Source organism: Lutjanus erythropterus, chromosome 7, assembly GCF_056507025.1.
Source record: "Lutjanus erythropterus isolate fLutEry1 chromosome 7, fLutEry1.hap2, whole genome shotgun sequence".
NCBI classification, from domain to species: Eukaryota; Metazoa; Chordata; class Actinopteri; order Lutjaniformes; family Lutjanidae; genus Lutjanus; species Lutjanus erythropterus.
Window position 1 is genome coordinate 26,565,281 of NC_139323.1, and position 23,679 is coordinate 26,588,959.

The window sequence follows — 23,679 nt, forward strand, 5'->3', positions numbered from 1 at the left end:
TCCATCTGACTCCTTACATTTTTGACTGACTTGAACGGGCATCTGAACAGGTAAAGGCCTTTTGCACTGCAGACGATACATATCAGAGCAGGAAAGAAAAACAAGAACTTTTTTTTTCATTTGTTTTTACAGAATTGTGTAGAATTGCACGATTGCTCACTTGTGTTGCTTCTTTGCAAATTAAAAAACTGAGTCATTGTTAACGCTGTTAGTCTGCATGTGCTTTTCTGCTATGAGCAGCCATGATCTCTCTTGAAAAAATGGTCAGTTTCCCTCAAAATGAGTTCACAAGTTGCTTTCTTTGGAACCAAACTATATGTGATTTCCAAATTTTTGCCTTAAAATCTCAAAATTGCGCATGTCTTGTTGATGCAGAATAGAAGCACTTAGGCAGCTGAACTCGTTAGTCTTGTAAAATAACAATATGTATAGCTGTCTGTAGTAGCCTAGTTTTGTAAGGTATTGCTGACTGTGCAGTGCAATGAGCTATTTTACTGTACTGTTATTGTATTCAGTGTATATATAAACCGCAATAAAGCTACTTTGAATTCATTATTTTGTCTTATATGATTGCAGATGCAGAATAGTGGAAGTGCAGTGCATAACTTTAAATGCATTAATTAATCATAATTAATAAAAAAACATTTGCCATTTTTTTAAGTCTTGCTCCTGACACATGTAAGTAACTTATGGTGTTTCTAAATGTAGCACCATAAATGCAGAAAATAGGAAATAAAGGAAAGTTTTTCACCATGGCTTGTTTGATAGCCAAGCTATCAAAAAACACACTAATTTATTTATAATTATGCAATTCTGAGTTGCACAACACAATGAAAGTTGTAGCCCCTTCATGCTACACACATAGCATGTATATACAGAAAATTAAGAATTTAGAATAGAAAAGTAAATTAAAATAGAAATAAATCAAGGATTCAAGGTCATTTATACATGCTAATACACAAAATACAACATATACAGATACTTAGATTTAGTATGAAATAAGATAGAAACATAATAAAATAATAAACCCACTCAGAAATATAAGGTTATAATAATAACATTAAAAACAATTCGACGTGTTCTTCTTCCTGAGAGTGTTTTAAACGAAGTGTCAAATTTAAAAACGTCCATTAAAAACAAAAATTGTCATTAAAAACACTTAAAGTGTCTTACAACCACGGGCCAATCATATCGCGCCGTGTTTGGTTGCTAGACAACGAGCCGGCCAATTAGCGTGCTGTTTGGTTTGCGTGCGGTGGTGTGTGCTGTCATTTGGACCGACATGGATTAAGGAGCTGCTGTTATCGTGAAGCAACGAGGAGCGATTGGGAAATACGTGAAGTAACTGCGACGTTAAGTAAGTACAGAAAACATTTCCCCCACTAACTTCTGTGTAAAGAAAACATTTTAAACGTCTATTGTCGTAACTGGTCAACTTGTTTGGCTAAAATAGCCGCAGCCGTTAGGCTTCAATGTCAGATTGTTTTCAGGCGGGGGGCACTGACACTGACTGCTGTGTGAAGGAGCTGCATAACCTCTGCTTTGTTTTGTTTCATTAGTGATTAAAAATGATTTGTTGAGTGAACGGCGTCTTGCCTCAACAGCTTAACTTACGTCTGTATGTGGTGCACAGTTCGTGTTAACGCTAGCTAAAATAATGTGAAATATTTAGCTTTTGGTTGGCATACTTAGCTAGCTATCAGAAGTCATGCAGAAGTTAACGTCAGGTAATGTAGTAAATATCTTCTGGTTACCTGGGTCAGTGTTTTTATAACCTTCTGAAGACAGTCACAGCAAAGAGGGAGATGCTGATATTTCAGTTTTTTATTGAAACTGTCTTAGAGAGATGTTAATTAAGCTTTAGAGTAATTTTAGTGTAGTCACTGTAGTCTGGGTAGGTGTTGAGCTGTACTGCATCACCGTCGTGCTGAAAGTAGAGGTGCAACATTTACCTTTTGATACTGATACCATTTGATTTTGATAATCAGTTTGTGTCATGTTTGAAGAAAAAATGTACAAATAGTTTTGCTTGTTAAATACTGTATTTTCTAATTTCTGTTATGGCAATGATATACCAATTATAGCAATATGATCCCTCAAAAGTTGTTAACACTTGTGATAAAGATATGTGATGGAGGCAGGCTATTTTACACTTTAATAATAAACTTTATTGTCCAAAATGGCATCAGGGCACCGAAACAGTAAACTTAAATAAACTATAACTATAAATTTAAAAAACACAAATAGAGCAATATATATGTATATATTAGACTTAAATTAAGAAAAAGTGTTGAACATAGGCCTACATAAATTGCTGTGTATAAAGTCAACAAATAAAAATATCAGGATTATGTACTGTTAAAAACAAAAGTTCATATAGGCACATATCAGACAACGTATATATCAATATGGACAGGTATAGCTGTGATATGCCAGTATTGGGCCAAAAATATCAGTTGATTGATATGTTGGATGTGCTCTAATCTACATTTTCATTTTGGGTATTTTATACACCAGACAACTAAGTGATTGACTGAGACTGTGTTTTTTGCCCACCCCAGTTATATCAGTAAGGGTGACAAAATAAACTAAATAGAAACAGAAAAACTAATCATGATAACATGTATTAATCTAGTGTTTATTGCAGGGCTGTTTTATTAGACTGCATTAGTATTTTCTAGGTCTAGCTAGAGACTGAGTGTAGGCAGATCAGTCTGAGCTGTCTGCTGTGATCCCATCACCCCTCGTTCTTAAAAATCTGGTCACTCAAATTTTCTTATCACACATGCCTCCAATGAAACACAAACCTATAAATCATTTCTGTAAGTGCTTATGTAGAAATTTCCCTTTGGAGATTTCATACAGTAAGGAAGTTTTACTAATGAATTAAAGGTTATCACTTGTTGAGTAGCCAGTCTAAGCAGAGTCTGGGCTTGTTAAGCTGCGTGGCTGTAGGCTTACCATCTGTCTCGCCACCAGGCTGATTAAGTATCACTAAAAGCAAAGGGTAGGTTCCTTCTGAGTTCATGAGGAGCCACAGCCTTTTCATGACTAAAATATATATGAAATAAAGTTTAGAAAATGTCCCTTATGGGGCAGCTGTTTAACTCAGTTGGTAGATGTATGGAGGCTGTCAGTCCTCTGCAGCGGCTGCTGGTTTGACTCCCGCATGTGGCCCTTTGCTGCATGTCATCCCCTCTCTCTTCACCCCCCTTTCCTGTCTACTCCTCAGCTTTCCTGTCAAATAAAGGCAAGAAAAGCCCAAAAACATAGTTTAAAAAAAAAAAAGAAAGAAAGAAAATGTCCCTTATGAAAGTAAAATACAGTTGCAAATGTAGCTTCCACTTTTACTCTGACAGTTGCTGTCACAGGATGATGCACATGGTACTAAAGGTTTTCAGTAATATATTATGCGTATATAGTGTGGCTACTTTTTAAAAGTATATTACTATTAATGAAAGAAAACTGTTTTCATTGTGTTTCTGATTGTATGGTTCTGCAGACAAGTCACCACACGTGTCTGTCTGTGTGGGATTAGTGTGATCAGCTGATGATAAGAGCATTGAGATAAGATGTCGGCCGGTACCAACCTACAACCTGTTAAATACTCCTGCAGTGACAGCCACAACAACAGCAACAAGATCAAGATATAACATTCACAAGCATCGTAAAAGACTCTAAATAAACAAATGTTTTAACAGAGGATTTTAAATCACTTATAGGATGGCTCGGAGCACTTAAGTGATCACTGTTTAGCTCACCGCTGCAGTAGATGATTGAATCAGCTCTTGTGAATATGCCGTCACACTGTTGTTTGGGTTGCTGCATGTGTCCACCCCTCACCACTGCATGTTTACTTCCTTTGCTGTGTAATCCAAACTGTATTGAATGGATGCTGCTAATCTGACCCTCTATTTCAGGAGCAGAGTGCGTAGGTGGATCTTGTGGTGAGCTTTTCTGTATCCTGCACATGGAGTAGATGATCCAGACACGTAGCCCGAAGGCTGCACTGCAACAATGCCAGAGTCCTCTGTGGGTGAGTTCAAATTTTGACATCTTTTAAGACCAGTGAATATGCTCTGTGAATGAGACATGTTGAATAGTTGGCTGTTGTACTCAGCCAAGAAGAACTTCATTAACACCTTTACATGTCTCAGCTCTAAACTGTGCAATATTTTGCAATATCCTATTGTTAGATGAGCTGAAGTAAAGTGCTGTAGTGTTCTGACATCAGCAGTTCTGTGTAGGTTACTAGATAATTTTATCTGCAGCTCTGCATCAAACCTTGTGAATTAGGAGTAGGTTAAACTATTACAAAGGGGCAAATGAATGCTATTCCTGTAACATTTACTGTATACAGTGTTTTTCTTTCCTTGTCAGGCATTAACAAAATAACAAAGGCCACACTGTATATACATATATATTTTTGACAGACATTTTTTCCCCAGAAATCAAGGACATTTGCAGCGGCTCTGTTGAATGTAGAGCATCCCCCTTGAGGCAGTTTAGCCAATCATCGCTGCCACTGCGCAGAAAGTCCTTCATGCACAGTACCTTCTGCACAGAGCACAACGTGCAAGAATGCCTCTCGCACATCAATCAGGTTTGTACCCTTACATGTGTATTTGATGTATTATTAGCATAGTTATTGATATGGAAATGCTCGTGCTTAGTGATCTAAGACGTGGACATTATGATCCTTTCTATTTTCCGCTCCATATCATTTTCTTCCTTTGCTGTCCTCTTTACAGGAGATGTCCTCTCTTGGCCTCCCACCAGTCTGGACCGAGTCGGGCAGCAGCTCAGAGATGAATGTTGTGGCTGTGCTGAATTGCATGTATGACCTGATTCAGCTGCACCGCAGGGGCCTACGAACCCTGGAAAACATGGAAGTGGAGCAGCTTAAGTCCAACAGCAATGTGGATTACCTGCAGCTCACCAGCACCCGTCTAAAAGTACAGTGGCATTTAAATCAAGTTATTTCTCTGTTTTGATTTAAAAATATAGATAACATGTCAAATTGTCACCTTGAAATTATAAGGTTCTGACTGACATTTTTGTCAAAACTGTGTTAATACTACCATTAGCTGCCCGCTAACAATAGGAAGCTAGCATTAGCTGGCTAATGTGGTAGGTAACTATGAAAATAAACACCTCAGCAAGACCTAAAATTATTTAAAGAAGAACCTGGCATTTCTACTGCTGTCCTTCAGACGTGTGTATTAGTTTTTAACTCGACTGTTAATCAACAGTTGAGTTTCTAATCTTTATTTTAAAAAAAAGGTTTATAAAACTTTATGAAACATGCATTGTCTGTCTTCTTGCAGTTCTTTAAAAAGTCTTAAAATGTCTTAAATTAAATAAATAATAAGCCTTCAGGTCAGTAGTTCACATTTGAATAGATTAGTTTTAATTTATCCATAGTTTTTTCTTTCTTTTTCTTTTCTTCCTGTTAAAACAAATTGTTTGTGTTCCTTGAAAATCTTTGCTTCGTATCATATTTTCAAGATAGAATCCTATCATTTCTAACAAAAAAGGAGTTCCTATGATCTTTCTGCGTTTGATCTATTTCAGAAAATCAATTCACAAATGTGATAGAATTGTGACATTGAACTTAAAATAAACTTAGGATGTCTGTCATTTTCATGTTTGAAAGATACTTGTTCTACATATCATTTTTGCTATTTGGAATGCAAAAACTTTAAAGCTCAAAACCTCAAAAATGCTCAGAACGCAGATCGAGTCGTATAATTCCAGTTCTTATACTGCCTCAAGCATTGCTTGTTAACACTGAAAATATTAACTCTCATATTAAATGCACATGTCATTGTTATTCTTTTATTATAGGAGCAGCTTGAAATGTCGAAAAGAGAAAATACGGGACTCCTTGAGAGAGAACGACAGCTGCAGCTGAAAGTGAAGAGTTTGCAAAACTGTGTGAAAAATGAAAAAGAAGAGGTACTTTTTTGTGTTTACTGCTCCTAACAATGTTGAGTTAATCCACAGGCAGTGATTTGTTTCAGGTGGGTAAGAATGGCAAATTAAACAGTAAATACTTGCTTTATTTCCCCCTGCCAGGTGCAAAAACTTCAGAACATAATTGCCAGCCGGGCCAGCCAGTACAATCATGAGATGAAAAGGAAAGAAAGAGAATTTAACAAACTGAAGGAACGTTTGAATCAACTTCTGGTCGACAAAAAGGAGAAGAAACAAGGTAGAGTAGAAAACATATCAGCCCTTTACACACAAAATTAAAATGTATGTGCCCTTCGAGACTCTTTAATCTCTGATTTTGTACATCTGTCTTTCTTGCTTCCAGCCATTGATGTATTAAACAACATTGGAAGAGCTGATGGGAAGAGAAGTCTTTGGAAAACTGAAAAGACAGAGGCAAAGTAAGTTCACTTTTTTTGTCACAAGAGAAAGAAATAAGCAGTTTAATCAGAGAATATACCATTGATCCTACTTTTGCACCTCAAACAAGTTGCACATCAGCTCCCATGTCAGTTTTCTAGGTGACACAGATTTATTTTAGAAACAAGCTTCTATCATGGTTTCACTCCAGGACTCCTTGATGTTACTGTAGCTTAAAGTGATTTCCTCTGTTGATGTGTCATGTATGTGAGATTGTAGTGGATAAATAAATAATAATAATGAATAAATTGTCTTTCTCATCCCAAGGCATGAGGGGGAGATGTATAAGACTCTGCTGAGCGACTATGACACCCGACAAAGGGAGCTGCTGCTGGAAAATGCAGAGTTGAAGAAAGTGTTGCAGCAGATGAAAAAGGACATTGTGTCCATTCTGAGTTCAAGGAAACTGACACTGAAAGGAGACAAACATCAAGATGACTGCACACAGGTAGGACAACTTGTTTTTCTCTTGGCTCCTTTGTAACATTCAGTAACAGGAGGACGGATGCATCTTTCCAAGTCACCACTTTCACTTCATTGCTCAATTTGAATATATGTGATCTTTAATATACTGAACATAGGCAGTGTAGATCTGTTACCAGGGGTCATTTAACTACCTTTTCCATTTTAACAACTTAGTTGAACCACTCATATGAACAGACTCATTCTCAAGTGGAGGAGGAGGAGTGAGAGGACTAATTAAGGAGAACTATCAAAAGTTTTCTCTTAGGCAAACATAAACACAATTTCTGCGTGGTCCAGACCTGTTGTAGGAGTCCTATGCAGTTAGTCAGCAGTTATCATAACCTAAGTTTGTAAGTAGTTAACTAATGACATGTATTTCATTACTTTGAATTAGGACTGCAACTAATGATTACTTTCAAAGTCAATTAATCGTCGATTATTTTCTTGATTAATAGTTGTTGTTTTAAAATGTCAGAAAATGGTGAAAAATGTTAACCAATGTTTTCCAAAGCCTAAGATGACATCCTTAATTGTCTTGTTTTACTCACAACCCAAAGATATTCAGTTTATTGTCATAGAAGAATAAAGAAAACAGAAGATATTCACATTTAAGAGGCTGAAACCAGAGGATTTTTACTTTTCTTCTTAAAAAACTCAAACTGATTGATCGATTATCAAAATAGCTGGCCATTAACTACTGCGAAAATGTCTTTAAATGCTTATAATCATCATCCTCATACCTGTTATTGTTGGCCAGATGTGCAACGAATAGATTGAAAAGTATTTTTACATTTTTTTTTCTATTGTCATTGTCAGGCTGACTCCGAGGAGGAAGAGGAAGTGTTTGATTCCAGTAAAGAAAGTGTAGAGCTGTATTGTGTTCACGCCCGGGAGAAGCTAACCAACAGTATTCGCCTCCAGTGGAGACGACTCAAGAGCCACGTTGAAAGATTGGACAGCCAAGGTAGTCTTCGTGTGTTATACTGTTTGTATCATTAATGTGCCAAGTGAGATTGAAGTCTGAGAAATTGCCCAATGACATTCCTGACTGGATCAACATTTCATGTTAAAACCAATACATAGAAGACGGATGTAAACATAATTGTAAAATTTGATTTTCTGTGTTGTTTCTGCTCAGCGTCTTTGGCTCAGATGAGCGAGACTAAAAGCACGGACGCTGTTTCCCGAGAGACTCACGAGGAGGAGATGGACAGACTGAAGCTGGAGATCCAGCAGTGCAAAGACTTCATTCAAACACAGCAGCAGCTCCTGCAGGTAAGACTGAATTTACCTGGAAGTTTTAGCCGTAAAGTTTCCTGGAGAGTCAAAGTCAGTGTGTGTAACCAAATAATCAATTTTAAGCAGGATTTTAAGTTACGCTTGGAAAGTCTTACATTTTAAACTTCTGCTTTTGAATATTAGTTTAACTCTAACATAGTTTCCCCTATCAGTGTAGCTTTAGCTCAGTGTTTACTCTTTTTTCATTGTGTTCACTGAGAACTTCAATATAAACCTTGTAGACATGTTGGAAAAAATATTCTGTATTTTGTTTGTTACTGTATTTAAGACTTTTTCCATTAAACTCTAGCTTAAACTAACTATTCCTGAGTTGCATTCACCCCTGAGAAAATGCTGCAAAACATTCATGAATTGGAAATAATGGTGCATTGAACACCCTGTTGTGGATGCAAACTCACTGCACTGCCCCGCCCTTTTCATACAGCAGTGTTTATATACACGTTGGTGTACCTGTATTTTTTTTTTTTCTTGTAGCAGCAGCTGAGCTCCCCGTGTGATGAGGAGACGGCATCCCTACTGAGCGACTGCTACATGCTGCAGGAGAAAGAGCGCCTCAGAGAGGAGTGGAAGACCCTAGAGGAACAGAGAAAGATCTTTGAGAGGGAGAGGAGGAACTTCACTGAGGCAGCTATAAGACTGAGCCATGAGGTGAGTTTACTGTATCCCGTATATCCTAGCTATTAATAAAAGTTGTTAATAAAATAATAGTCCTCCTCCCCCTTACATGTCATAGGGACCTTTTTCCATCTATCTCAGACCTGGTAAATGTTTCTTTTATTGTCATTAAAGTCTGACTGTTTTCGATATGAGTTGTATGTGGTTTATCTTGCAGAGGAAGGCCTTCGAGGAGGATCGAGCAACGTGGCTCAAACATCAGTTTTTAAACTTGAGTCCATTTGCTGACTCAAAGAAACCTCCGATGTCAAAGTCTAAAAGTGCCTTTTTAATATGTGAGTGTTTATTGAAATTAATTGAGGAACAGTAATTATAATGATACTTAGAGGATCTAAATAATCTAAATATAATAATAATCTATTATTTTCTTTCTTATAATTTAGTTACAGTATGGTTTATATTATAATTATTTTCCCCTGCTTATTGTTTTTATTTATAAGTATTAATAAGTCTCTTTCCTGATGAGGCTCAGTAATGTTTCTTGTTATCTCTGCAGCTGAATCAAAGGCGAGTGCAGCGTCGGCTTCAGAAAGGCTCATCAAATGCCCGTCTGGCACATCCTCCCCCACACCCAGAGGTGTCCCACTCACATCACCATCAACGGCCGACCTGTATCACACACTTTGCCTTATCCCAGAAAACAGGTACAGTGTCTTTATTTACACAGGGATTCTTTACAGAATTTACAAATTGCAGCAGAAGGAGGGGAATCTGGAATCTGGAGGAAAGGAAAGAATCTGCAGTGTTGGCTGTCAAGTATGTCACCTCCTGCCACAATTAAAGAAACAAACAGTGGGACACAGATATATAGAAATTTATAGGGTTGTCACAAATCTCCAAATCCGCGACTCAGTTTGACTTGCAGTTTTAAGATCATGATTTGATTCAATTTTTTATTTAAACATTTGTTTTAGCACTGATTTGCAAAAATCAACAGATGACTGGTTTTGTGCCTGGACAACTGTCCTCATTAAAAAGATAGAAAAGTGCAGCTGCAGGTCACCAGGAGGCGATGCTGCGTCATCTTTGTTGTTTTGCGTTGTTTATCCTTTGTTCACTTGCCAACATGCAGGAGTGGACAGGGGAAGAGAGAAAAAATAAATACTGCGAGAACTGACTGTCCTGCTTTTGATTTCAATCTATTTTTGATGTAGCTCATTTTGATCGATTCTCAATTTAGAATTGAAATATGTGACATCACTAGTATAAATATACATTGTACTATATTCCATTTACCACCACCTTCTCAATTTATTTGTTCACTTGTTATAAGATTAATTGGTTATCCATAATAGAGACATTTCTTTATTCATTCTAATTCTTTCTCATTCTCAATGTTAAAATCAAATTTAAATTTTACTGATAATTTGTTTTGATTGAAAATATCTTGATTAATTGTATTACTTATATACTACACATTTTATTTAATTTATCTATTCCATTACTTATTTTATTGAGTATTTTAAATTAGTTGATTTGCAGTTCATGCACCTAAATGAATGCTGATACTATTATGTTTCCCTGACTGTTTGTTGAATTTGATTTCCAGCTCTACCAAACCAAAGAGAAAGACTGAACATGAAGAAGAATCAAGCATCTTTTTAAATGGGAACACTCCAGTTCAGCACAAACGGTGGAACGACGGTGAAGACCACAGCAGCCACACGCTCGCAAGGGAAAAGAACAGCTCTATATGAAGCCAAAAGCTCTTCTTCATTTGAATCAAAACGATTGTTATTGTCTCTTAATTCTGGACGATTTGTGGTCTTTCAGAAACACACCTGAGCTGTGAATGCACTTGCAGATAGCAGCTGCTGGTGTTCTGCTCTCTGCGTGACTGGGAAAAAAATTGTAATCCAGTTGTTTCTTTGTTAATATCTTACTGTTTTGTTTTTAGATTATGTGATGAATGTATTTATTTATGTATGTGGTACTTAAAATGTTGTTTGGGCAGTTATATTTTATATCTAGGACCTTAGTCTGAGGCTGGTATATTTTTGGCACTGCAGCTGCGCCACAAACAATCATGTTTTGGTGATGAGATGTTGCTCGGCCCTTGTTGATTGTCGCTGTTGAACCTAGTCTAAACGTTGCCATTCATATCACATCTTTTCAGCTTCTCGTACTCTTGAACAATGTTTTAGAATGTAGATTTAAGGCTGCTGTTTCACTAAATGCAATAAGAAACTAGATAAAATATGAAGTATGTTTCTACAGCTCAGTATAGAAATGTGGTTGACAACATTGCTTCCTAGTAACTTGCAATTACATGAGTAGCGGGTGATGTATGATGTTGCAGTTAAATAGGGAAGCTGTAAAATTCAACACTGAGGATAGACCACTCTGATGTCGATGTGAATGTAAATTCCTCTCACCATTTTTTAAGATTAACATGTTTATTTTAGGGGCTTTATATTGACACATGAGAATAATTCTTACCACAGGAATGTGACATGATGTATTCTAGACAATGTTAGATTGTTGAAACATTCATTATACATTCTTGAAACACAAGTTTCTTGTCTTTTGCTGTTTATTGACCTCTATCTGAAGCAATTTTGAGTTTCTGATCAGTGGAACTGCTTCACCTGTTGGCTCCCATTCATTGGTGACAACTTACCAAAGTGGAGATCAATGAGGTAAACCATACAGTGAAGCAGCAGTTCAACAGGACAATCTAGTAATGAGGTAAGTATTAAACTAACAAGTAATAAACTGCTTTGACATTTGTTTTTGTGGCTAGACTTTCTTCTAGACAGTTGTGACGTATATCCGTTTTCTGAACTGCATGTCTGTTTACTTCCTGTCAGCGCTATAGAGAGGTGAAGTCGCCCCTTCTGGTGGACCACCATGGGATCTTACTTTGGAAAAATATATGAGTGGTGGTCAGTAAGAAGGGATGAATAATACTTTTGTTATGTTTGTCAATTTAAAACATAATTTTGCAAGTTAAAAGTCACATTTTGTCATCAGAGTGTTAAGACTGAAGATACATAATACGTCAAAGACTTCATACCCAATGGTTGCATACATGACGTCTTGACCACTGAAGCCATGATGTCTGTGTTTTTGTACCAGGATTTAGTCACACAAGCAATGGTTCTTGCTTGTTATTTTACTTCGTAAAAGCGTAACGTTATTATAGCGTTGATAGGAAGTAAACTGAAGTGTAGGTTGTAACACAGATTTGTGTCATACCATACTCTGGACTACAATTGAACTTGCTGTTGCATGTTTGTAGCTTAAATATCTTGCACTATTGGCAAACATTGTAATTAATATTTTTAATAGTCAGCAGAAATTGTACACTAACTATACAGCTATTTTGGGAGTGATGACTTCCTTTTTTTCTATTTAGAGGCTTTTACATATTCAACAGTATTGGTATCAATCTCCCACACTGTTCCATTGTCACATCAATAATATCCACCCAGGTTTTAATTATGTCCGGCAGGTTTCACCTGCCATCACATAGTCTGACCAGCATTCACATTTTTTCTCACACTGTTTCTGAATGATAGAAATAAAAGACATTCAGCGTAAAGTTAAGCATTTCCCTTTAAGTAATGTGTCATTGTAGCTCTGCAGTATGCATAACTGAAACAACTTGAAACAAAAACTTATTTTGAGATGCAGTTTATTTAAACACATTCAAAACATACACATGATGTAAGTGACTGACAGGAGAAAGTAGTTTTAAGCACATTGAGCTGTGCAGCTGCAGGCTAGGTGGGCCTCTGCTGTTTCCCTCAAGTCCACACTGTTGTGGTACATGGCCTCAGGTTGTTCCAGGACAGAATCTGCAGTGTGAGAGGAGCAGTGCAATTAGGACATGGATTTTTTTCTCTCCATTTTTTCTAACTCTGTCTCTTGAACCAACTGTGATTTCTTGCAGACTCACCAACAGGCATGCAGTGGAAACCAACAGTGATGGCGGTGGTCTGCACAGGGAAGCAGCCGGGCAGGCAGCGCAGCACGGGCTCAACAGAGAAGCACCTGGATTCCTGGCCATGGATGTTCACCTGCCTCTCCAGCTGCACAGATTCATGCTTCATACGGCACTCTGTAAGTGAAAGGTGTTGATTAGTCAGCTTCTGATGGATTCAGTGCATTATTATACATTTAAAGGTCTTGCTAAGGGGTGAGAGATTTATATGAAAAATGATTCTTGTGTCTCACCACTGGTGTCTCTGCAGCTCTCAGCTGGCAGAACCCAGGAATGAGCATAACTGGTTGTGCTCTTGGTCAGATGTCCATTGGGTGTGCGGTACTCCTGTTTGACTTCCCCATCAGCCTTTCCACAGAGTCCACAGGTCTGTCCCTTCATCCAGTCAACAACTTTAACCTGCAGGGCAAGATCAAATGAGACTTTATAGACCATCAAATATACAGTCAAATTTATCAAAAGTGCAATATGTTTTTTCTCAGATGTTGCAGCCTGGATTCATTCATGCAAAAAGCAAAACTTAAAACTGTCCATAATTAATGTTGCATTTACCTTCCATGAGTTCCTGTCAAAGTAGACCTCATGAAGACCATGGCTAGGAGCATATACAGCGATGCCTTCACCCTTTGGCCTGATCTGAATTTTAGCTGTAAGAATAAAACAGGATTATAATCCTTTAGTTTAAGCCAATTTTTGCAAATAATGTAAGAGCTTTAGGATACTGGGATCATGACTGTGTAGTTTGCAGTATTAAAGCACATACTGCTAGCCCAGTGCAAGATTTTGAGGATAAGATTGTTGCGTATAAAAACCTGTGGGATGCTGGTATGGCAGGTTGTTGACGGGTATTTCCATTCCGTTGACCTTCACAATCATGTCGGTGTTCTTCGGGTACAGGTCAATATCACTACAAGTGCAAAAATGAAAACGTTATTTAGTTTTGTCAGCTTGTGGATGAAAACCACAATTTCTTTCTCTCATTTTAAGTGGACACTCACATGTCAGCAATCTTAACATTGATGTGGTTCTGTTCAATGTGATCCTTCTTCAGCAGAACCATGAACTTCAGCTCTTCGGTGCAATCCTGTGCCAGAACTTGGTAGCAAGACAGCGGCCTCTCGTTCTGGTATCTTCTGTTGTTGAATGTGGTCAATGTGTCTCCGACGAAGGTACATTCAGCTATGCAGGAAAAAAATATCTTATTCTGTGGCACATAGCCAGAGATAACTGCCAGTGCATATCATATTAAAGAATAAGGTAATCCATTACCAGCACCAGCCTTGGTAAACAGGTAGTGGACTTGATCAGCAACGCTATCCATGGGGGTGAGACCTTTGATTTCATCAAGTGGGAGAGCAATGGGAAGATGCAGAGCCAGCTTATAGACAGTAAGCTGTAGACAGAACAATTTACAATTATTAGAAAAAGTAAAAACAAATTTAACTTCATCTTTTGGTGAACTACTAAATTATTCATACTGTTGGTGATTTCAGAATGAAGTCAAGGGTCTTGTCAGACGTGGCAACCACGGTAACAGAGAGCTGCTTGGCGCTGTTTGCATCCTTTCCTTTGATCAAGCCAGCCAGTATGGAAGCAGGAATGTAGTCAACCACCCTGTAAAACAATTTTCAAACATCAGAAATTTTACATGGTCCTGTATTGCATGTAAATAGGCTAAAGACAGTCCAGATGAAATTTCATACTTCTTTGCATAGTGTTTAAGGGCAGAGGGAAGTTCGTTCCAGGCCACTCTGAGGCGAGCAGCAGGGCTTGGACCCACAAGACCAGTCTCGGCTGTGATCGTGATGTCAAACTGCTTGCATTCTGCTCCCCAGGCAACTCTAGCCTATTGAGAAATAGTAGATGTGAAGATAAGGCAGCTAATTTTCTGATTAGCCTTTTTGTATCATGTCCTAAGGTATATGATATAAGCAGGACAGTGTCTCACTGTAACTTTGTGCTTGCTAAGCAGAGCTCCATCAGCACAGAGCTTCCACTTGCTATCGGCAGCCAAGTTAGCAAGAATGATCTGAAGTCTGGCGGTAGGTTTGTCCAAGTAGGCTGCCAATTCGTATCCCATGACCTTCTTATTAGCTCTGACAGCACGGACGATGATGGCAAAGATAGGAGCAACTTCATTGCCAAGGAACTTGTTCTGTGGGAACAATCAGGGTTAATTAATGAGTACACCAACAAACCCACCAGTGAAAAGATTTGGGGAAGATTGTTTTAAATTATTTAAGATGCACCTGTCTGTAGATGGCTTCAAAGCTTGATGCACTGCTTCTGCTCTTGGAAAGTGCCGCTGAGGTGACTTGAGAGGTGAGAGACTACAACAATAATTTATGGATATTAAAGACCAACATGAAAAAGTTGCAACACAAGTTAAAACATGTCCACACTCTACAACACGTCATAGTTTGATCTCAATGTACCTGCTTCTTGTGGTTCTTCTGGAACCTGTGGCGATAAATCACTCGCTGTTCAAAAGACAAATTTTTTGTCAGTTTCCACGCATACTGTAATATTTAGATATATTCACATTCTTCCATCCAAAGTCACAAAACAATCTTCAGGTGTTTACCTTTGAGACACGAGCACTGGAGCTTGAGCTAGCACTGAAGAGTGATGCAAGGCTAGATGCGGAGCTGGACCTGGAAGATCTGCTCACAGATCTGGAGGAGCTCAGTCTGCTGCTGCTGCTGCTGGTCTTGCTAGCGACACGAGATGAGGAGCTGGAAGAGGACCTGGAGCTCAGGCTTGAGCGAGAGCTGCTGGAGCTAGAGGAGGATGAGGTGGCATTCCTCAGACCAGGAACCAGGATTTTCCTCAGCTTCATCAAGGCTGGTCTTCCCTCAACAATTTCTTCTTCGCTCAGATTGATCTGCTTTACAAGCTTCTCTGCAGCCTTTGGTCCAACTTGAATCTCAATCTCCAATCTCTCAATTTCATCGCCTTCAACTGAGAGCATAATTAAATAGTGACATTAATAATTGATTTGTGCACACTGCTTCTACAAAAGGCATTGTGTTCTCAATTCTTACCTGGTTTGAAAATGATAGCAATAGAGTGCTTTCCAGCCAGTTTGTAAAGGGCAATGTCCCTGATGAAAGCAGCGTTTTCAGTTGCAACCTTGAGACAGCCCTTCAGTCCAATTGCAGTAGTTTTAACACAGTACTTCTTGTCCAACTGAGCTGTTTTGGGTTTGATTATGGGCTCCACATCTTGGTCAATGATCTCTGATGATTTTGACTATGGAAAGAAAGGCATATTCAGTGTACTGTGAATGCAGACACTGTTGTAGCTATCTTAAATGTTTTAAGCTTACCCAGCTAGCAGCAGCAGATGAAGCAATCTTAGACTTGAGAATCTCCCTTGAAATGGGCTGCAAAACCTTGTCAGGGATGATGGGGGTGATTTTTGCAGCAGCAAGATCCTCGATATGTCTTGCCACAGCAAGAGTCTCAACACTGTTGAAAGAAAAAGAACTTAATCATGCAGGCTCTGAAGATGAATACTTCTTACAAGTGACAGAAGTTTCATATATTGAGTGTAGACTGAGTTTTAAAGGTCAGGCTTACTGCACAGCAGCAACATGCTCAGGCACAGAAACAGGCAGAGCTCCGATCTTAAAGTGTCCCTCTTTGATGTCAAGTCTTGCGGCGATCTTGGCAGGCAGAATGGAGTTCAGTTTAGCTCTTGATAGCACGGCAGCCTGGAGAATGGCAGTGTTCACTCCCATTACAGCAAATGTGTTCACAGCAATACTAGAAGGAGAGGACATTTGTATGTTACACAACACAATATATTTTGCTCAGATTTTTTAATTTCAGTGTCAGACTGTGTGCCTACCTTGGTTTGATCTCAGTCTCAAGCTGAATGTCTGTCTTCAGAAGGTGAGCAAGATGGAAGGTTTCTGGCAGAGCTGGTGTTGTGACGGCCTTCACTATAAAAATAAATAAGCCCACTTAGCATAGTACTTTTAACCCTCTCGGTTCCACTAGTAGATGATATTACGCATGATTTTTTTTAAACCCAAGCACATTGTTTCCTCTCAATGTTAATGTAATAAATAGACTTTTGGTTTTGAGAGTTTGCTCTCTAGCTTTTACTTACACTGAACAGCAGCGGCAGCCACAGCAGCAGTGTACAGACTGAGCTCCATTGGAAGACCAGCGGCAGTTGGCATGATGCGTCTCACCTCAGTGGCAAGCAAAGGCTTAGCAACGTGGAGGTTAGCACCAGCCAGCAGAGCTTTGACGATGTTCTTACCAAATGTCTCAACAGAGGGACCAGTGGTGAGCTGTAGGACAGAATTTATCATGACTATTGTATCTCGCAAAAAAAATGTGATAAACTATTTGTCATAAAATTTGTCTTGAGGTTGACATTGCAGTCATACCGCAATGGCCTGCTCAATCAAAGCTTTGTCAATGTTGGCAAAGGCAATTTCTTGTCCAAAGAATTTGACATAGACAGAGGCCAGAGGTGTGGTGGTGGGCAGAGTCCTCAGCTGGGAGAGCTATGGAAATAGGAAACACACAATACAGCTTATCAGTGTTTTATTCATGAGCCATTGTTTGCTATTCTATCTTTGTATTTGCAACTTCCTGGTGTTTCTTTGCTTACAGCCTTGATGACGCGCTTCATCTTGGTTATCCTGTCAGCATTGTCGACAAGTGCAGGGTTTTTCAGAAGAGCCTCCTGGAGTCCTTCAGTTCTTACTCCAATCTAGGAAAAATTCAACATGTTAAAAATGTAGTTTTCAAATCATTGATTGAATACCTCAGAGGGCAAGTACATTCTTTTCCTTTTACCTCCAGAACATCAGCAGCAGCTCCAGCGAGGTAGGCACTGGTCTTAGCAACAATAGATTTGGGCAGAATGGTGGCAGCGTCATTGATGTAGAAAGCACTGGCAGCAGCACCGAGCATCAAAGGATCTGAAAGATTTTTACAGATGCAGTTAGTTGATGCTACAAACAAAAAATTAAACTTAAGGTAACTTGAAGGCAACATTGGCCTTACTGTTATAGATGTCCACATGGATGGCTTTGCTGAAACGTAAGTTCAGTCTGTTCAGCTTTGGGTTCAAGATTTTGACGGCGACATTGCAAGCTGCAGCACTGCAATGAAAACATGAAAGAGCTTAGTAATCAGACATCAGGAGGTAGACTTGATGATGACTGGGGATGAGACTAGTGCTCTTACAGTGGGGCATGGATAGTGGTGGTGCTCCTGGTCAGGGACTTCATGTAGGAATAAGTGAAGCTTGCTACCTGCAGATTGTCCTCTGTCTTCACTAGGTTGGCAAGAGTTGTCACCAGACCCATTGGAGGCCTTGTCTCAAACAGCACGATGCATGCAAGCATACGAAGCTCTGGGTGGAGAGCCTTGTCCATGTAGAGCTGAAGAGCCAAGTCTTGGATCTAATTTGGAAGAGAACATAAACTCAGTATGGAGTAAAAACCAGAATGGCTTTAAATACGCTTTGGTGTTGAGAATTCACCATTCTGGGCTCCTTCTTTGCAATGTTCCTCAGGGCCATGATGGCATCAGCATGGACTCTCATGGGCAGAGATGCAGCTGCAGTGCCATGTATTGGCAGGACCTTTGTGATTGGCTTAAGGCTAGTAGGATGGCCAGCATTACCCAAAACCTTCAGGAGCAGGATGATTTCCTGAGTGTCACCTCTAGCAACAGCCTCTGCAAGGAGATCCTGGATGGGCTGTTGGAAGAAATGAAAAAATAAAATGTTCCTATCCAGAAATGTGCAGAAGAGTTCAAATTAACATGAAAAGAGCAAGATTTTATCACCTTTATGAGTTCTGCAGGGCAGACATGCAACTCAACACAGTGCTTGGAAATCATGGTACCAAAGCCAAGGAGGACGATCTCACGCAGAACTGGGCTTTCCTTTATTTTCCTGTTGACTGCCATGGCCTAGAAGAGAGCAACAATCATAAATGCGCCTTATGTCCATTCTTATTATCGACAATGTAACTTACTTTGCGATTTACCCACCTCAACCAGATTGATGGCTTCAGTGTCTGCTGTCACCATGTGAATAGATGCAACCAAAGCCTGAGCAGCTTCAGCAACAGTCAGGTCATCGATCAGGAATTTCTCCTTGATGAATTTCAGAGCAGCAGGAGTTCCGATGGCAGGGATGGCATCCAAGATCCACTGTCTGAAAGATGAAAATAGAGTGAGTGAGCCTGTATACATATATACATATATACAGCATGTTTTTACGTCTTATTCAAATGTTCAAATACTCTAAGTCACCTGTAGGCCTGGTTGGTTCTGTGCTGCCTCCAGAGTATTTCCAGGTCTTCAAAGTGGGCTGCACGGAGGAGCTGAATGAGTTCCAAAAACTTCAGAGGGGCATCCTCATGGACTCTCTCCATATTGTGGGTAACCAGATGATTCAGAACCTCCAGAATCTAAGAACACAGGATTGAAAGGGAGGTCAGATTCACATATTTTAACTCATGACTTCACTGATCTTTTAAAATAGTCTGAAACGATACCTGAGCCTGGACATTGTTGATCTTGATGAGCTGAATGGGTGTCTGTAAAAGCTCAGTGGAAAACTCATACTTCAGAGATCCACGGTGAAGATACTGGGCTTGGATGGGTACAATGGGGGCCCTCTGAATCTCAAGGAAGACCAGGGATTGCCTTGAAAGTAATGCAAAAAAAGGTTAATATGCAGCTCTATTAAATACTTCCATTATTACATTCTCAGTATTAACATACTTGGTCTGCATCTGAGCAGCTCCGTTCATCTCAGTGAAAGGTGAGAATTGGATCAGCTCGTTGACAGCTGCCTCCAGGATCAGGATGCCACTAGCAACAGGCTTCAGGATGTAGTTGTATCCTGTGGTTCCTCTCAGGTTCTTTGAATCCTGTGAAGACCAATAGTTGTTTAGTAATGCAACATTTTCAATACATGTACAAGACATAAAATCAGTTTGAACCTACCTGCTGGCACTTTGTACATTTCTCAGTGTATGCCAACCCCAGGTCCTTAATGACTCTCTCCTGACAATGGTTCAGATCCCTGGTCTTTGTCAAAAGGATGCGTTCTGGCTTTTCGTCTTCGGTGATGGCATAGAGGGTCTTGCACACACCCTGAGCTCCGGCCTAACGAGAAAAGAATATGATTACTAGGGATTTTCAGCTTCCTGTAACAAAGTTTATAATCAGTACAGGAGGATCTTTGACAAACCTCTTGCAACTCGTAGACATTCTGTGTCTTCTTGATGTTGAGCTGAAGAACATTCAGGATACCTCTGTAAATGTTGAGCACCATTGTTGAGATTCCTTCAGGGGCGTACATCTTTCCAACAACACCATTTGCATATTCAAACTTGATGGGAGTCATGAGCTGAGCTGCCAGGGCTGTAGTCAGCTTGGTTGCTGGGACTAAAGGATCCTTAGGCCAGACTCCGCTGTACTCAAAGAGCTCAGGTTCCACAAGCTTGAGTGGAAAAATATGATTTTCTTCAGGGCAGTTTGCATTTAAAAGTAAAAAAAGATTGTTGCTTGAGCATGATTTTGATGTTTACCTTCAGCATGTACATGTCCTGGGCAGCGGCACTGATGAGAACTTTAGTGCTGACTTTGAGGCCGGCTTTTGCCAAACCTTCCTCGGGCAGACCGCCCAGGAGCAAAGCCTCATACTTGTACACGTAGGTCTTACCAGCAGCAAACTCAGGAACTGTAAGATCCATTTTATTCAGTGAGAAGTATTCATCCTTATTCCCAAAACTATTTATATGTTACATGTGCATCATGTGAACCATAAATTGTGAAATAGATTTGACCAGAATAATTCTCTCTCGGGTAACTTTAGCTTTAGTAATTGTTGCAATGCATTTTTTTTAAATCCAATTATTTATGGGTTCCCATATATTGTTTGGAAAAATGGAAACTTTCTTTAAAATTATAATGAAGAATTGAACTTACCAAGGTTATGTGGTACACCAGCTGAAATGAAAATAAAAATAAATAAGTAATGCCTCAAGTAAATGGTGAAACTATTACATCTAGATTTAAACATTTTAGATATTTTTTTTTAACTTCATTGGAAAATGCAGTGCAATGGTATTCTGCTGTAAATACCCTAAAATTAGAAAACAAAATAAAAGCATTTGCCTCACAAGCAGACAAGATACACTCATAAATGTACAGTATCCAGTGTACAATATATATACTTTATAAACTCTCCGGTTATAATCTGACTTTTAAAAGCAGGATCACTGGAAACATCAACTAGTTAGCCTCCACTTCAATATATTATTCAAGATTAAACCAAAAACACTCAAACAAAGGATGTTTTTCAGCTTAACTAGCAGTGCAGAATGATATATGTTCTATTTTAATAAACTTTTACTGCAGGGGGTATTGTTCAGGGTATTAAAGTGGGATAACTTGGATAAAGTTATAGTTATTGGATAAAAGACATACCAAAAATCCATAACATTTAACTTTAAATTCTTCCTTAAAAACTACCACTTCAAATACATTGTTTTAAGACCTCCACATAGGCCTCTTGATACAAACTGCTTTGTTTGTAAAAGTCACACCAATGCAAAAGCAGAATCATACTTACCCACAAGGGCCAGAGTCAGGGCAAGCACAACCGCTCTCATGGCTGATGGGGTTGTGAATCTCTGCTGTCACAGGCTGACTTTTAAAGGGAAATTTCTGCTGACATAATCCAACATGGATGCCATGAAGGGGTGATCCCATGGCATGTCAGATCAATACAACCTATTAGATAGATAGGTTATATCAGGTTTTAGATTCAAACAGACCTGGGTTCAGGTTGGACAGGACGAGGGGACATGTGTCAGCGGATGAAAAGTTAGGGTCACCTGAACTTGTTCTCTTTGAAATGCCAAGTCAAAGTTAAGCATCACGTTTCAAAATGTTTGCTGTGTCTCACAATTCATTTTACAATAGCAACTTTATTTTTGGCCGTTGCTCTTATTTGCAAATATGCATTTATTGACAAATTAAGACTAAAAGAAAAAAAAAAGACTTAGGATTTTCTTCAACCCAAAGAGTGATGGGACACCACATTTTTAATTTAAGTCGAAAAGCAAAGACAAGATCTTTAACTTAGGAGAAAATTGATTCAGTTAATTTCTTTCATGCCCCACACAAATTACTTTGGATAAATTGTCGTCTTCCATATATTTATAACAGTAAAATTAATGAATTCAGTGAATGCTGTGAATGTCTGTGACTTCTCATCATCATATTGTTGAAACAGTTTCAAAGGTCACACAAGAGGGCACCATGACTATGGCTGTTTGCTCACTTTATTTGTTGTGGTCAAGGTGACCACTGATGTCATGTCATTTCTGTTGACAGCTGTGTAATGGAGATGTTATTACCAGATATTGAGCAAAAGAGTTTATTTTGTTAATTTTTCAGGGTTAGTTTGGCTCTGTCTTTTTCTTGAAAATGCTTCCTAGCATAAAATAATAAACCTCCATACTTCACCTTCTCCATTTCACCTGTTAAGAGTGAAACTGCAGAGTAGAGCCATTTGTCATTATTAGCAAAGTAATTAATACAGAATACTGATTGTTAACAAATATTTCTCTTTTGTATCACTGGTTCTAACACGTGTATTGAACAATGTAGGCTAAACCTTTCAACAGCAACCTATAATGCAAAATTATTATGAATTTGATGTCCCTAAAAAGTCTTGATGATAATTTTATGTTAAAAAAAATACATTTAGTTGCACATATGTAAACTAAATTAATCATTTAACACTTACTGTTATCCAAGGCATGGTTGTTGTTGATTTATTTCTATAAATCTATGATAAGGGTAAATATACAGCCCTTATAATATCATTGATGTAAAATTAATAATATTTAGATAATAACTGACTTTTTGCCTGGTATTACCATTCTTAATGACTGAAAAATCTCCTATATATTGGGCCATTCTCACCATTTATCATAAAGTCTAGAGCTATAAGTGTTTATTAATGTATTTGTCAACAGCTTTCCCTTTAGTGGAGGTTTGTGCATCAACACATGACTGTTAATAAAATAACACAGCTGTTAGCAGAATGTGGACATGTGGAGCCAGTCCTTTCTTTAGCCCTGAGTGCTGTGGAGAGAGGTCTGGAGAGATTTAGCTTTGCTTTTAGCCTTGCCATTGAGCTAAAAAGCTTGCAGCTGGTGATCTGTGCCCGCCCTGCCGGTGCACAGACCGTTGCTGGACGTCACTGACCAGCCGCCTCGGTCGACAACTGAAGCCTCTCCATTTCAGTCGTCCACCGGCAGAGAGGTCCTGATGGGTGTCATCCGGAGCGTCTGAAGTCATCACACCCTCTGTTTGTTTAAATGTGTTGTCCACCTTATTTTCAAATGTTGAGGAACATTTTTTTTATTCCATCCATTTTTTATTCCAGTGTTTATGGGTTGGAAGGACACCTTGGAATGTTTATATTGATTTATAAAAAGTTCTGGAGGTTTTACTGAAATTTAAGTGGTTTCATTAGGTTTGAGATTTAGCTTTGAATTTGTTGTGAATGTATATATAGTAGGTGCTCTTGCTGCCATCAGTACAATTTCTACATTCACCCAGAGGATACGTGAGCCCCAGGGACAGTGAGGACGGAGGGGCACCAGGGTCTCTGCTGTCAGCGTGCAGTAGTCAGGGAGTGCCGTTGAGCTAAAAAGCTTGCGACTGGTGATCCAGAGAATCACTGGACGTAACTCGACTGGCTGTCTCAGTCAAAAACCAAAGCCACTCCATTTCAGTTGTCCACTGGCAGAGAGGCCTCAATGGGTGCCATCTGGAACATCTGAGGTCATGATGCCCTCTAGAGATGTGTGGTGGCCA

The 23,679-nt window shown here is 39.0% G+C and overlaps 2 protein-coding genes across 5 annotated transcripts; one reads left to right on the forward strand and one right to left on the reverse strand.

Annotated features, from left to right (window-relative positions):
- The first annotated feature begins 1,223 nt into the window (after positions 1-1,223).
- Positions 1,224-11,367, forward strand: LOC146324091 (afadin- and alpha-actinin-binding protein-like). Of its 3 annotated transcripts, none has more exons than XM_084723355.1 (14): positions 1,224-1,357; positions 3,921-4,036; positions 4,434-4,603; positions 4,752-4,955; positions 5,848-5,958; positions 6,079-6,214; positions 6,320-6,395; positions 6,682-6,862; positions 7,696-7,843; positions 8,018-8,154; positions 8,653-8,826; positions 9,011-9,128; positions 9,350-9,497; positions 10,403-11,367. In XM_084723355.1, the coding sequence occupies exons 2-14, from the start codon at positions 4,018-4,020 to the stop codon at positions 10,548-10,550; spliced, it is 1,770 nt and encodes a 589-aa protein (XP_084579481.1). In that variant the 5' UTR covers positions 1,224-1,357; positions 3,921-4,017; the 3' UTR covers positions 10,551-11,367. The 3 variants fall into 3 exon arrangements, with proteins under 3 accessions (XP_084579481.1, XP_084579482.1, XP_084579483.1); XM_084723356.1 differs by having other exon boundaries at positions 8,656-8,826; XM_084723357.1 differs by having other exon boundaries at positions 4,449-4,603.
- Positions 11,368-12,549: 1,182 nt separating this feature from the next.
- On the reverse strand, positions 12,550-21,458 carry LOC146324092 (vitellogenin-1-like). Of its 2 annotated transcripts, none has more exons than XM_084723362.1 (34): positions 21,419-21,458; positions 20,773-20,793; positions 20,373-20,524; positions 20,033-20,284; positions 19,786-19,947; positions 19,561-19,709; positions 19,332-19,482; positions 19,087-19,244; positions 18,823-18,988; positions 18,616-18,741; positions 18,308-18,526; positions 18,010-18,227; positions 17,827-17,924; positions 17,617-17,741; positions 17,429-17,530; positions 17,202-17,321; positions 16,916-17,078; positions 16,652-16,745; positions 16,381-16,566; positions 16,128-16,269; positions 15,844-16,051; positions 15,384-15,760; positions 15,235-15,279; positions 15,049-15,129; positions 14,748-14,954; positions 14,503-14,645; positions 14,278-14,413; positions 14,069-14,192; positions 13,798-13,978; positions 13,612-13,706; positions 13,352-13,446; positions 13,033-13,198; positions 12,755-12,916; positions 12,550-12,653 (listed from the first exon to the last, which is right to left on the reverse strand). In XM_084723362.1, exons 1-34 carry the CDS (start codon positions 21,456-21,458, stop codon positions 12,550-12,552), a joined length of 4,968 nt encoding a protein of 1,655 aa, XP_084579488.1. The 2 variants fall into 2 exon arrangements, with proteins under 2 accessions (XP_084579488.1, XP_084579487.1); XM_084723361.1 differs by having other exon boundaries at positions 16,916-17,102.
- Between the last annotated feature and the right edge of the window lie 2,221 nt (positions 21,459-23,679).